At 51.3% G+C, this 13,206-nt stretch overlaps 4 protein-coding genes across 4 annotated transcripts; 2 read left to right on the top strand and 2 right to left on the bottom strand.

The window, feature by feature from the left end:
- Positions 1-300: 300 nt before the first annotated feature.
- On the bottom strand, positions 301-1,431 carry POX_f08217 (Dehydrogenase RED2; the record flags this gene model as incomplete). The annotated part of the gene is made up of 2 exons (XM_050116997.1): positions 301-1,304; positions 1,395-1,431. 2 exons carry the CDS (start codon positions 1,429-1,431, stop codon positions 301-303), a joined length of 1,041 nt encoding a protein of 346 aa, XP_049967136.1.
- A 1,217-nt stretch (positions 1,432-2,648) lies between these two features.
- POX_f08216 (uncharacterized protein) lies at positions 2,649-4,035 on the bottom strand (the record flags this gene model as incomplete). Its single annotated transcript, XM_050116996.1, has 2 exons — positions 2,649-3,621; positions 3,671-4,035. The coding sequence occupies 2 exons, from the start codon at positions 4,033-4,035 to the stop codon at positions 2,649-2,651; spliced, it is 1,338 nt and encodes a 445-aa protein (XP_049967135.1).
- Positions 4,036-6,035: 2,000 nt separating this feature from the next.
- Positions 6,036-8,782, top strand: POX_f08215 (uncharacterized protein; the record flags this gene model as incomplete). The annotated part of the gene is made up of 4 exons (XM_050116995.1): positions 6,036-6,143; positions 6,214-6,325; positions 6,945-8,422; positions 8,540-8,782. The coding sequence occupies 4 exons, from the start codon at positions 6,036-6,038 to the stop codon at positions 8,780-8,782; spliced, it is 1,941 nt and encodes a 646-aa protein (XP_049967134.1).
- Positions 8,783-10,002: 1,220 nt separating this feature from the next.
- POX_f08214 (uncharacterized protein) lies at positions 10,003-12,921 on the top strand (the record flags this gene model as incomplete). Its single annotated transcript, XM_050116994.1, has 7 exons — positions 10,003-10,029; positions 10,089-10,152; positions 10,247-10,932; positions 10,984-11,116; positions 11,191-11,306; positions 11,378-12,034; positions 12,424-12,921. 7 exons carry the CDS (start codon positions 10,003-10,005, stop codon positions 12,919-12,921), a joined length of 2,181 nt encoding a protein of 726 aa, XP_049967133.1.
- Positions 12,922-13,206: the final 285 nt, after the last annotated feature.

Below are 13,206 nucleotides of genomic sequence, written 5' to 3'. Positions count from 1 at the left end.
GTCACGAAGGGACCCGGCTCGAGTACTGAACAGAGCTCATGCCTCGTAATTGGTAGTTGCGATAAAGACAGTAAATCACCCACTCGCAAGAATAAGGGCTTACAAGCACAAGAGAGTGAGCCAGCAAAATATCGAAGGGTCAAGGGCTTAAAGTGAAATTGAAAAAAGAAAGCGCCATATCCACAAGATTAGAGATTGCTGGTTCATGTCAATAGATCACAACGACATAGTTCTCCAACACATTCCGCCGACCCGAGGTCGCCAAACTGTTCAATACTGCACCGAATTCACACACGTCTCTCATTCCGCCCGCATAAATTTCTCCAAACTACATCTCAACGAGTGCTGGAACCAAAGCGGATACCCTCTCAATCTCTGTGCAATGGCACCCGCTACCCCAGGAACGACGACGTGACCACTCCGTCCCGATAAGACCTGCTCCACCACCTTTTCCGCCACAGTTTCCGGATACAAAAGCGGATTCAAGAATGTATCCTCGGGAGTGAGATTATCGATCAGCGCCGTCCGCGTGAATCCTTGCGTGACCAACACCGTTCGCACCCGAGGTGCCTGGTATCTCGTCTTCAACTCCACGCCTAGACCCTCATGGAAGGCAATCGCCGCCGCCTTGGATGCAGAATAATCCACCATGTTGGCGGTGACGGTATACCCAGCCTGCGAAGCAACGGTGACCACCATTCCGTGGTTTGAGGAGATCATGTCCGGCAAAAACTCCTGGGCCAGCCAGTAGTGGGAGAGGGTGTTTACGTCGAACATCCGACGAGTTGTTGCCTCGGTGGTACCGAGGATCGTCTTCCCGGTCAAAATTCCGGCATTGTTAATCAAGATAGTGGGACGGCCGAAGGAGGCACGGATCTTGGTAGCAACATCCGCAATGGCAGCGGGTGAGGTGATATTACACTCGTAGAAGCGGACACTGTTGGGCAGCTGGGTTGTCGGCGCATTGACATCCAGTATTGCGACCTTGATGCCTCGGGAGCCGAGCAGCTGCGCAATTCTCTGGCCAATACCACCGCTACCACCGGTGAGGACAACAACCTCGCGGTTCCAGTCGTAATGGTCTGAGACTCCATTGTTGAGAGTGCGCCGGTCAAACCAGGAGGAGAGACGGCTGATCACGGCGGTTATGGCCAGGGCATGAAGCACTCGGAGCAGCTGTGGTCGTGATTCGAGTAATTCACGTCCTTTGGCTGTATACTGGGCCAGTGCAAGAATTGGTAGCACCTTCCATGGACTGAGTACGGTCCGGTGAAGCGCGGCGGAAAGTACATCCACAGTGAGTCCTGGATGTGGATGGGGTTAGCGCCTTTGACATGTAGTTGGAGCAAGTGTGGAGTCTCCGGGGAAACGGGGACTCCTTAAGTACTGCATACCTTCGCGGGAGGGCCATCGTTTTCCTGTGGAAGCCATAATGACACGCAACCTTGGGGTGTTGGAAATTATTCAACTGGCAAGATGAACCTTTCCAGCTCTCAAAATGCAAAATGGGGTGCCAGGGGTCAAAGAAATATCAGCTTGTCGAGTTGACGCTAGGTCTATTCAATCATGGACTAACGAGGCTTCGAAAGCGGGGAAGCCGAGGTCTTAGTGTGGCGTTGTGCAATCTATGACCCATCTTTCATTGGTCTCTTCTTCTTTATGCCCTGACATTGATTCCGTCCCTGTTGCCCTCACCAGACTCGTGCTGGGCTCCACCCAGCTAGGATGTACTTGGCACATTGTCTCTCTAACTCAGAAGGGACAATGTCCGGCTGCGTCGCCGCCTTGATAGGCCAGCGAGTGGTCGCAGCTCGATGCCTAAGAAAGCGATGAGCACAAGGGGTTGGTAGCCTCCAAAGTACTACTTACTTCCAACCAAGTATGGAGATGATGCGAGGTCGCCATTTTCAAGCATAGCATCTACCTATCAGGCGAGAGTAGACGAGGGTAGTATCACGAAAATGCTCCAGTCTGGGCGCTAAAAGCATATAAGCACTTGAGGCCCTATCACTGAGCCATCGATCTGACGGGGCATGACAACAGCAGAGGTGGCTAGCCAAGATTCAGATCTAGTTTTTTATCCCTACCTTATCTCCATCGGGCCGAGAACGACCAAAATCAATGCATGTCTTCACGTACGTAGCATATTCGAACATGGGTTACTCAGGCTCCATCCAACGGGGATGGGTCGAGATTAAAAGTTGCTTAGATCTCCCTGTCGACCTCTATGACGCACGATATATCTGTTTCCACTGGTCCGCGATGAGATTTAGTGGACGGACGTATGTATAGGTACCTTCCGGGCTAATTTATCAAGCTTCCAAAGGGTGTGACAGACCTAAGAGCCGCTGACGCAGCAACCGGTAGAGGTACTCGTATCATGAGATTTTCTCTAGAGGTACCCCATCATTATATTTCTCATTAGGTACGTACATGATACAGGACATTGACAAAACAGACAGAATCCAAATAACAATCTCGCAAATGCGCTCAGAACATAAACAACATCGAAAAATAGGGTATCTTTCCAAACTCCGAAAATGCAAAGATCCAAATATAAATGAACAGATGGACCGACTTGATCCTTTTGATAGCTTCCCAAATTGACGCATGCAAAGGGAGTTGACAGGCACAAAAAAGCAGGGACACTAGAAATGGCCAGTCTCTGGGCCTTGTTGGAACGGCCGGGCATGGCATCCCAGGGATTTTAATGGCAACTCGAGATCGAATGGGTCACTGCGCGTGCTCAGACGCATATCGTAGTCTCTCCGTGGGGCAAGCCTGTTATCCTCGGGAAAATTAGAGAAATCGACCATCATCACGCTCTTCTCAGGGTCATCGACGCTTTCATAGTCGGATGTGGCACTGGGTGCAGTGCCAAACTCTGCTTGTTCCATATAGTCCAGCTTTGTCTCCGCCGATTGTTGAGATGACAGGTGAGAGAGGGTCGAGGGCGCACGGGAACAGGGCTGCACTTGGATGAGCGGAGTAACCGAGCAGCGTGCAGAAAGGGCCCCATGTTTCGCGTGGAACTTTTGCGCAAGACCCCGCGTATCGGTAGTTGGCTCTTGCTTGACCGGCTCAGCAACGACTGGGCGAGGGGTCGTCGCATGGGATGGTACCATGTTCGCGGCTCGAGGGGCAAGGACCGCGCCCATTGGGAAAGCTTCACTGTCACGCATGGCGTGAAGAGTCGTCAACGAATCATCACTTTTCCGCCTTGAATTCATCCCGAGGCTGCTCAAGACCTGAATTCCCTTGCGTCTGAGACAAAACAGGCAGGCAAGTATGACCAGTCCCAGGCCAATGACTCCTCCGACAACACATCCCACAATGGCGCCCGTCGATAACGAAGGTCTGCCGTGACTCAGTTGGCTATCGAGGGAGCTGGCGTCTGAAGCAATGCCGGTAGATGATGCTGTGGCGGACGAAGGGGACAGCGAAGGGTATATAAGATGAGAACTCGAAATTGAAGTGGTTGTCATCATGGTTGTAGCCGGGGCATGGCTCAATGTAAGCCAAGTGCTTGGACTCGGCTGCGCACTGGATGCCGCATCAGCCCCGACGCTCGAGGTTTGCGACGAGCCTCCCATCGACGTTGGTGCAGAGAAGGTCGCCGAACTGGCTACTGAGACGGGCAAGACAGCTGAAGGCTTCACCAAGTCCTCACTTAGACGAGTTGTCGATGTTGGCAAGGTGAGGGTGACCGGTGACAGTGTAGACACTGGCAGCCAAGTAGTGAGTTGGCTCGGCATTAAAGCGTCGGATGACCATGTCGGTGTTTGATCTGCGTTTGCTGAGCCAAGTTCCGATTGTGTCTGTCTCCCAGTCACTTCTGACTGTGGCGACGGCGGCGGCTGCGACGACGGCCCGGCGTTTGGTGAGGTTGGTGAGGATGTCTGCGCCCGTGTGACTCCAACGGTGAGGACCTCTGTCAATGTAATCGTCGGATGGACCGTTTCCGTCACGATCGAGGTGATCTCCACTCCTACAGTGGTACCCAGTCAGGTCAACAATCCCAGCATCCTTGAGCATCGTGCCCAGCTCACAATCATCACTTACTCGGATATCGAGGGGTATGGGACCATCCCTCCGCCGACAAAGCACGCAGCATCTCACCTTAGCCCGGAGGCCACAGAATTACAGCGCAGATGGGTGTCTCGATCGAAATCAAATGCGATGAAAAAATACCAAAGAGAGAGTTGGAAACAGAGAATGCAACCACTGCGACAGAGAAAAGCAGAAGATCGTAACCGCTCTCAAAGTATCGAGTTGGACACCCAATGTTGACAATCACACTCAAGCAAGGGTTTTTGTTTATGTTTTTGTTTTCATCAGTTTGGAGGCCCTCTTTTGTCACGTTATGGTCGTTGGCTCAGTTTCCTTCATCATACACGTGATTCTTTTCAGACGACTGGTCATGAAATCCCTAATTAGGCAGTCATGATCTTCTTTCGTCGGTTCCGTCGGGCCGTTTCCTGATTGTGAAAGGCGTGATATACCAATTTAGCACATTGCCGTCAGATGGCAAATAGGTTGCATGAGGGGCCAGAAATAAAAACAATAGTAGCACCTCACGTCAGATTCTGGCCCTAGTGTTCTTTATTATACCAGACTCTATATTGGTCGGCCAGCCAAGTCTACGATGGAGAATGGGGGGGGCAGGGATAGTTTGGTTTTGGGGGGGGCGGATGGTGTCAGGGGTGGGTGACTGTTTCACGTCTGGGGGAGCTGGCGCTTCCTACCGTGCGCGAGTGCAAAGGGTGCGACAGAGCACATTTACCCAGCATCGGACCATGTGGGCAAATCACTGCGTAGACCACTGAGAGAGTCACTGGCCCCAGCGCCTACCCCAGTGAACTCATTAAGCTTTGCCAGTCTGTGGCAGGAGACGATACTCCCGATCCCCTGAAGGGGCCAATCAGCCCAAATAAGGCTGGCCCCCCCTGAAGAGTCCCAAAATTCTTGACAATCGTGGATGATGGCTGGGACCCAGTCAGAGTAGGACCTTCTCATAGGAGGAATTTCTGCAAACCCTCACAAATCAGTCCGGAGGCAGACTGTGATTGGGTGTGCCACTCCATGAACCGAGGTACAAACGGCCTCGCAATATTGTATTGTCAGCGTGATCAGTATAGGGAGCATGTCGAATCATGTTCCGCACCGGGTAGGTCTGGACGATTCGTTTTTTTTAACTTTGTAGACATGGCTCAAGGATTTCTGTTGGAGCTTCTTGGGGCCGTGAAGTGACGGTAGGTACTTAGTTCAGCGATCTCCAGGGTCAGTGCCATTAAGAACATCAAGTTTTCCGGCTTCCAAAAGAAATCCTCTATGCGACAGATAATTTGGGGTTCCCGTCTGGGTCGGAAATCTTTGTGTCACCGGACTAGTCTTGGGAGACATATCTTTGACAGTCTTCTCTCCTTGACTCCTCTCCCGCTTGATGCATCGGAACCTTCTCCGTGCTTGAGCATGATGTCAGCCAGAACAATCTCGCAAGTCTCTGGTTTCTGCTTGCGATCTATCTCACACAAACCAGCCTCGAAGCCATTCGAGCAGGGCTGCTACCTATGCATAGACCAGATCTCTCCCCCACCCTCATACGTCTCACAGTCTCACCAGTATCGTAGTCGGTCCGAGCGTGTCCTCCGTTTGACATCTTTCCCTCCCTTGAAAAATAGATGCACACGAACCCAGAATGGAAATCTCCCACCGGTTGAGAACTTGACAGTCTCATACTTGTCTGAGTTGATCCCCACTGGTTCATTCAGACTGCAGCCTTCATTCTGAATCAAAGTAGGCACTGTCAAGGCTGGCTGTCGTGCGACACCAGACCACCCCCACTAGAAGTCTGGACGGGTCCAGCCACACGCCGTTTCACCAGTGCACCAGCTCTGAAATGCTGGACATGTTCCCTCTCTCCATCAGAAAAGGTGTGGTTCCACAACTCACACCGTTTGAATCATCTATGGACTTTTGGAAAAGAGACCTATCGACCCCGAGAGAGCCAATTTTGAGTGCTGATCAGCCGAGACATGACATTCGTCGAGAAAGACCTTCTCCGTCACGGTCGGGCGGCAGTGTGTGGTACACGACTACACGCAGAACCGTGGGTTCAGTACTCCAAAGGCATGGGCGGCTTGGTAGGAGTCCTCCAGCAATAATCTCTGCAATTCTCTCGGACTGTCTCTTGGGTCCCGTTTTGGTTCTTAGTGGACTCAAATTCTTCTGGTGACGGAAGAGGCTCAGGCACAGGCACTAGCCAGCATCAACACCAGCGCCAGCGTGGGCACGGGCGCAGGCACGGGCACAGCTCCAAATCTTGGTAAAAAATGATGGCTCTCAACTCCGTTCTGGATTTTGAGCTTTGAGAAGTTTATTGTCCACATGCAACGGACACGTTTCAGGACCACACCACCCTTCTTGCCGGGGATCTTCTTCTTCTTCCAGTTCAGACACCTTCGTCCGGGTTGTCTCCTCCACACTTGGAGTCTCCACTCGACTCGGCCCAAACGTACATCGCCTGTGCGCTCTGCACAACTCTGCATTCCTGCAAGTCTCCCGACGTCGACTGTCCTTCTTCCTCAGCTCCCCCCACCTCCGACCAGTGAGCGATCCGTGATAAACGTCTATAACGAGAGAACCATCCGAGAATGCACCCTGGAAATCTCATCTGACACTGCACTGTTTGAATACAATGTTTGGATGGGGCCCCGGTTTAGGTGAGTTCTACAAGATTCCTGGCATTCCCCTCTCCAAAACTGCCCCGCGGTCAAGAAGCGTCCCGCTGTCAGTGGCGTCCGGCATGAGCATGTGTGCGCGTCGAGCTCATGGATCCTTTAAGAAAGGGGAACCGCCCATCTGCCCTCCTGTTTCAAGGCGGGAAGTGCGGTCGCTGGTTGCTGCACGGAATCAATTCAAGACAGTCCTAATGTGATCATCAGCTTTACCCTCGGCCAGCTCAGAGCCTGAGAAGGAACGCAATCCCCCCTCGACGCCCACCCCGCTGGACTTCCCCGTCTACAACCTCCCCGAGATTGTCCCCAACGATGCCGACTCGAATCTTTCAGATCTCCATGGCCTGCTGGCGGGGATCAAGCGCCCACAAGACATCACCCTCGATCGGTTTCAGCCGTTGAACGTACAGGTGGATTCGGATGTGGACATCCGTCACATGTTCCCAGCAGACCAGACCCAGTCGCTTCCTCCGCTGCCCTGGGAAATCGACACAGACGATCCCAACGTATCCTCAAGCAGGGAATCCGAAGATGAAGAAGAGGTCACACATCCGACCATGAGCAATGGCGCTCCCTACCCGCCCAGAGAACGGTATGAGACATTACGGAAGGAGTTGGCATTGGACAATGAGGACACCTTTCGGGAGGTCGCCCGGTTGCCACCCCGCGAGGGTCGTTCTCGGGTGCGGGTGACCCAAACGAGGAAATTCTGGACCGGGTTGGAGCATGTGGCACAGTACTGGGATACGAGCTTGGATAATTACTTTGAGCGCCCGGTGACACCCACGTCGGTGTCCGGGGAGGGAGACAGTCTAGATTTGGATGGCAGCGCTGCCGATCTGGGCGAGCCGGGTCCAGCTGAGCCCACCATGGACGTGGACCAAGGCATGGGTAACGATCCCACACTTGCCGACCCCTCGGAGCAGGTCTCCCATCCGTCGGTGAAGAAGTACACCGGTCGCCGCGTCGGGGCTGGGAGCGAGATGCCAGACGAAATGCGAGACGAGACCATTCGAGGATTCGTTGAGATGATCGCCTGGCCGTTCGGGTGCCAGGTCACTGCGCCTACGCTCCCACCCCGTTTGACCATCCAGAACCTGCTCTTCCCCGTCCGGCAATCCTTTTATGCAGCTCGGTCCCCGCGTGATCGCACTATCGCTCGCAGCGGGATCCTCGAGGGACCGGTTTTGATCGCTCAGTGCCGATCCGAAACCGCTTTCCGGGGGCCGGGTGAAGCACCGGGATCCGGCAGGGGCGAGCTTTGCGACCTTTTTCGAGAAGTTGGTGGGATGTTGTTAGCCGCGCAGGAACGTGCTCGCGAAGGGGAAGTTGAACAGCGCCCCGGTGAAGGGAAATGGTGGACCACGATCCCACGCTTCGGCGGAGCGCCCAACGGCGGAATCCTCGATGATCTGGTGAAGAGTGCGCACGGGCTACCACTGTCGGACTCCATACTCGAGGAACATGCGACAAAACCCTCTTCTCCCATGGAGGAGTTGGAAGGCTCGCGCAAGCGGCACAAGTTTGAGCATCCCTTCATGACCTCTCTGGCGCGCCGTCCCAGTGCGATGCGCAAGATGTCGAGCTCTGAGAAGTGGAAGATCCTGCAACCTGGACCGAGCCTGTGGGATAGACGTATGCGCTACATGCGAATCGGCAAGGCCAAGGAAAGCCTCTACGACGATGTGAGTTATTGCTTCCCCCCCCCTCCTTTTTCCCTTCTTTATTTTCTCCAAAGACCCCTCTTGCTCTGCTCGCTTGGCTCTCCCACGTCGCAATTCTCCTGACCAGGTGATCGGCAGGTCTATATGATTTCCTCTATCAACCACCACATCTCCATTCTCCACCTCCGAGTTCATCAACGCTACCTGGACATCCTCACCAACGGCACGAGTACCGTCGCTCCCGAGTCTGACACAGACCAGCCCTGGCATGTCCTCAAGTTACAGAGAACTAAATGGTTCGATCTTCTCGATGCATCGGATCGCGTGGAGGCACTCAAAAGTGTTTGGACCCTGTTTCACTATCAACTGCGGCCCATTTAAGCAGTGCCAGCTGGCTCAGTAACGACATGAACTGATTAACGACTCTGGTGCTTTTCTTCTCTTTGCTATCCCTTTGCCCCCTTCCCCCTTTTTCTGCTGTTCGGATATGAGCATGACCTCACTTTGCGTGACGAGGATGCCCTGTGATGTGTCAATTGATATGGTTTGTCCTTTAGCACGTGTGCATGGCATATGTAGACACTGATACACTTTTTCTTCTGCATTCCCAGCCCTATCCAGTCTGAATGTCTCAATGCTTGAATCCATCGGTTCAAAATCTTGCCCCCTAAAAACATGCACACCGCATGGTGGTACTATAGGGTGCTGTGCACTTAAACTCGACAGATACCTAAGCGCTTGGGACTTCAAGGCACTCCGTACACGTTCGATAGCTCATTGTACAAAGAAGAAATCTACCCGACGTACTGCCCCTTTTAATTTTGATGCCCGATGTCTAGCATGTTCTCTCCTGAGGTATCAAGCTCTTTTGTACGCCAGTTCTGGTAGAATTTGATCCCAAACCGAGCGAGACCTTTATCTCTACACCTACCGAGTAAGGCACGTAAATGAATGCATCATATGCACATATCAATGCAATCTGGCTCGTACGCCCCCCCCCCCCCCGAGATGAACGAGCAGTACCTAGCAGCCTGCAGTTGCGTGCATGCATGCATATATTTGATATTTTGATATGTTAGCCTGAGGAAAAGCTAGACTCGGTTGCTTGAGTCGTGCTATATGCCCGGTCAGTTAGAAAATCATTTATGCGGTAAATGTATAGTAGCTTTTTACAATGTATAGTCCTCGAATAGTCTCTTCCAGTTTAGACGCCATATCGCATAACGCGTGCTACGACCTTATTACAAACTTTGATATTTGGTTTGTACGTATACCGTTATGTGTTATTAATGTCTGACTCTTATGTATATAAGTCGTGTACTTTACGGGGTATTATTACGCGGTGCCTGCTAGTCACTATGAGTAGAGCTATCTTAGTGTTATACTTGCCTAGTTCTGCCTGGCCGTCTCCTATATCTTCTTTCCAATTGTCTATGCGCAAGACTGCAGTGCTCTGAATCAATGCGCAACTGGATGCTGCAATAAGTTTGGGTATTGTGGCGTCGGCGAGGACTATTGCGGTTCAAACTGTGTCACAAACTGCGATTATCAGCCAGAATGCGGTGTCTCAAAGCCCTGCCCAAGCGGATGCTGCAACAAATATGGATATTGTGGCCTGGGACCTGATGGTTAGTATCAAATCTTGGGAGAAATCTGGAAAACTTATGATCAAATTTACACAGCCAAGTCTGACAATACAACGCCGTCTGTGGCGAAAAGGAATGTGTCGGAAATTGCGACAGAACGTCGGAGTGTGATCCCGGCAAATATGGCAAATTCGCACAATCATCGAAATGCCCACTGAATGTCTACTGTTCCATGTTTGGATTCTGTGGTACTAACAAGGAATTCTGTGGAACGAAAAAGGTCAGAAGACCGACCCCGATCTCAAAGTGTTCATTGCCGTTGGTGGCTGGGCCTTCAACGATCCTGGAGCTACACAGAATGTGTTCTCGGATCTTGCTGCTTCGGAAAAGAATCAGAAAAAGTTTTTCCACTCCGTGCAGAGTTTCATGTCTACTTACAACTTTGACGGCATCGATCTTGACTGGGGGTATCCTGTCGCGGATGATCGTGGCGGAAAGAAGAGAGACTTTGCCAATTTTCCGAAGTTCTTGGCCAATCTGAAGCGATCTCTCAAAACGACCGGCGGACGAGATGGAGTCAGCATCACGGAGATCACCAATGCTCTTGATCTACTTTGGCGGAATGGCATCCAACCAAACAAAGTTGCGTTGGGTCTTGCGTTCAATGCTCGCGTGCTCACTGCTGCTGATTCAAACTGCAGAGAGCCAAGGTGTCTGTTTGTTTCCGGAGGAAATGCCGGAAAATGTAGTCGCGAAGTCGGGATTTGGCTGAATTCTGAGATCTCGGACATCATGAAGAAGGGAAACCTCGCGTCTCAATTAGACAAAAATGCTGCTGTGAAGACCCTGAAGTTTGACACCAATCAATGGCTTACTTATGATGATGAAGACACTTTCAAACTGAAAGCCGACTTTGCACGAAGCCAATATCTCGGTGGTGTCATGGTATGGGCGGTTTCTCATGATTTGCCTTATGGGCAATATTCTTCGGCTTAGGGACGCGCCGTGGGCCGAGAAGTGACGTCGCTCATCAATCGACGGGTCGACGAAGATGGAGACACCTCCATGGAAGTCCAAAAGACTCATCCGCAGTGCAAATGGACAAACTGCGGCGATGATTGTCCAAGTGGTATGGTCGCGGATTCGCCGCACAGACGATGGCGCCCGTGAAGGCGAACACATGTGGGACTCTACAGCATGTAGCACAGGACAGCACATATTTTGCTGCCCTTCAAGCCCCGATTTTACCAAATGTGGATGGTGTAATCACAATAATGGTCAGTGCGATTCCAAGTGTCCTTCTGGGTACACCGAAATCGGTTCGAACAAGAAAAATTGCCACAAAAGCTACCAAGCCGCTTGCTGCACAACCGATACTCCTAGTATGAAGCTTTACTCCAAATACGACTGGGCTGGAGAGTTTGACCAATGCACAACAAAGTGTCCCAGCGACAAGTCTGAGATCGCTCTCTCAACCACTGGTAGTGGTGATTTTTTTTGCGGTGCGCAAATGGCATGGATGGGCACTGTCCTCACTGGCGAGATGAAACGCGGCTACTGCTGCAGTGAGGAGGACAATGTCAAATGGAGTCAATGTGAATGGCGCAATGATATCAGCCCGGCCAATCTTGCAAAGGAGGTTAATGTTTATTGTCAGCCCGGTTGTCCAAATGACTATGTGCGTGTTTCAATCGACCAGTCTGGGGGAGACTGCAAAGGTGATGGTGGCAGAGCCAGAGGTTGCCTTCCGAAATATGTGACTATCGACAAGAGATCATACACTTCCAGTGAGGATAAGCTTGATCAGCTAGTCAAAGGATTCATGGATGATCCAAGTTGTGGACTTGATGATTATACCATGAAGGGGGATCTTGTCAGCCTTGAGCAATACACAGGTAATAGCTCTTTTTTTGATGCCCTCCATTTGTCAACAATACAACGGCGCGCAACATTCAAGCAGCGAGAAGCCATGCTGGAGGTCCTTGGCGGTCTTGTCATGTCATACAAAGGCAATGCAGCATATGAAGAGATTTGGAACAAGCGTGTGGTATCAACATGCAAGCATCTCACCATCAAAGCAATTTGATCCTATCTCAACTCTTCGGCGCACTGGGCTGAAGGAGTTACATCATTTCAGCTGGATCGGATTGTCTGTAATCGAAGTGTTTACGACAGTGAGCTGTCAAAGAAGTCGACCATCTCTTGCGAATGTGAGAGCAGCGATTGTTGCGATCCCAAAAATCCGAATACTTGTTCGGATATTGACGACGAGAGCGATTCCGCCTCTTTCGACAAAAGAGTTCTTGATCGGAGAGGGAGACGGACAAATGCCGTGAATTTACAAGACCGTCAACCAGATGTTGTGGTTGTCTCTTAGCCGGTAAGTCTAGATGAACCTTCGCTGATTCACTCCTAATTTCTCTGACAACTTGATAGTATCCGCGGAGTGGCGCTATACGGGCGAATGATCCCATCCTGGATGAAGGCTATGGATATGATGAGCCTGACAATTTTCTCAATACTCAGATCGCTGTAGTCACCCTTCCTTTGACACTTGTGAGTGGTTTTGATAGTTCTCGAGGTCTTCGTCTCAATCTATCATGGGATATTGACTTCGGTCATCTAGTTGAGCATGTAGTAGAGCTATTCACCCCGATTAAGTTTCTGAGAGACGTTACGCTAGGGCGACTTCACTCTTCAAGCCCGATGAGTCTGGGTCGTATTTCAGCGACCTTCGTCAGGCAAGCACTGATGGCTCCCGTGTTCAATAATCCCCCAGTGATGCCAGGTAGTGATCAGTCTATCGCTCCTATAGAACGAATTATGCAGGCCTTAGGTAGCACCAGGAATCGGCAGGACTTCAAGCTCTTGTTAAAAGACTTGAACGGTTTAAAACACCGGGTATGCGAGTATCCCGTGGTTCTAGATGAATGATAAACGGCTAACTTCTAATAATCTCATGCAGATTTTGAATTCAAAGGCTCCAACCTTACCAACGAAGATAAAGAAACTCATTGCAAACTCATTGCAAAGAACAATTCCCAAGACGCGCTACGCAAAATCCGCGAGCCCCACACTGTGATGACCTATCTCAACCATCCCTGAGTTCAGCCTAACATGATTTCCACGCTTAATAGCATCCGTGAGGAACTTAAGAGCCGACGAATACTGGATGAGTCAGGGTAACGCAGAACCTCAATCACGAGACAGATAGGATGA

Source organism: Penicillium oxalicum, chromosome VI (assembly GCF_001723175.1).
Source record: "Penicillium oxalicum strain HP7-1 chromosome VI, whole genome shotgun sequence".
NCBI classification, from domain to species: Eukaryota; Fungi; Ascomycota; class Eurotiomycetes; order Eurotiales; family Aspergillaceae; genus Penicillium; species Penicillium oxalicum.
Note: the sequence above shows the minus strand (reverse complement) of the source record. Positions and strands in the feature narration are given on the sequence as shown.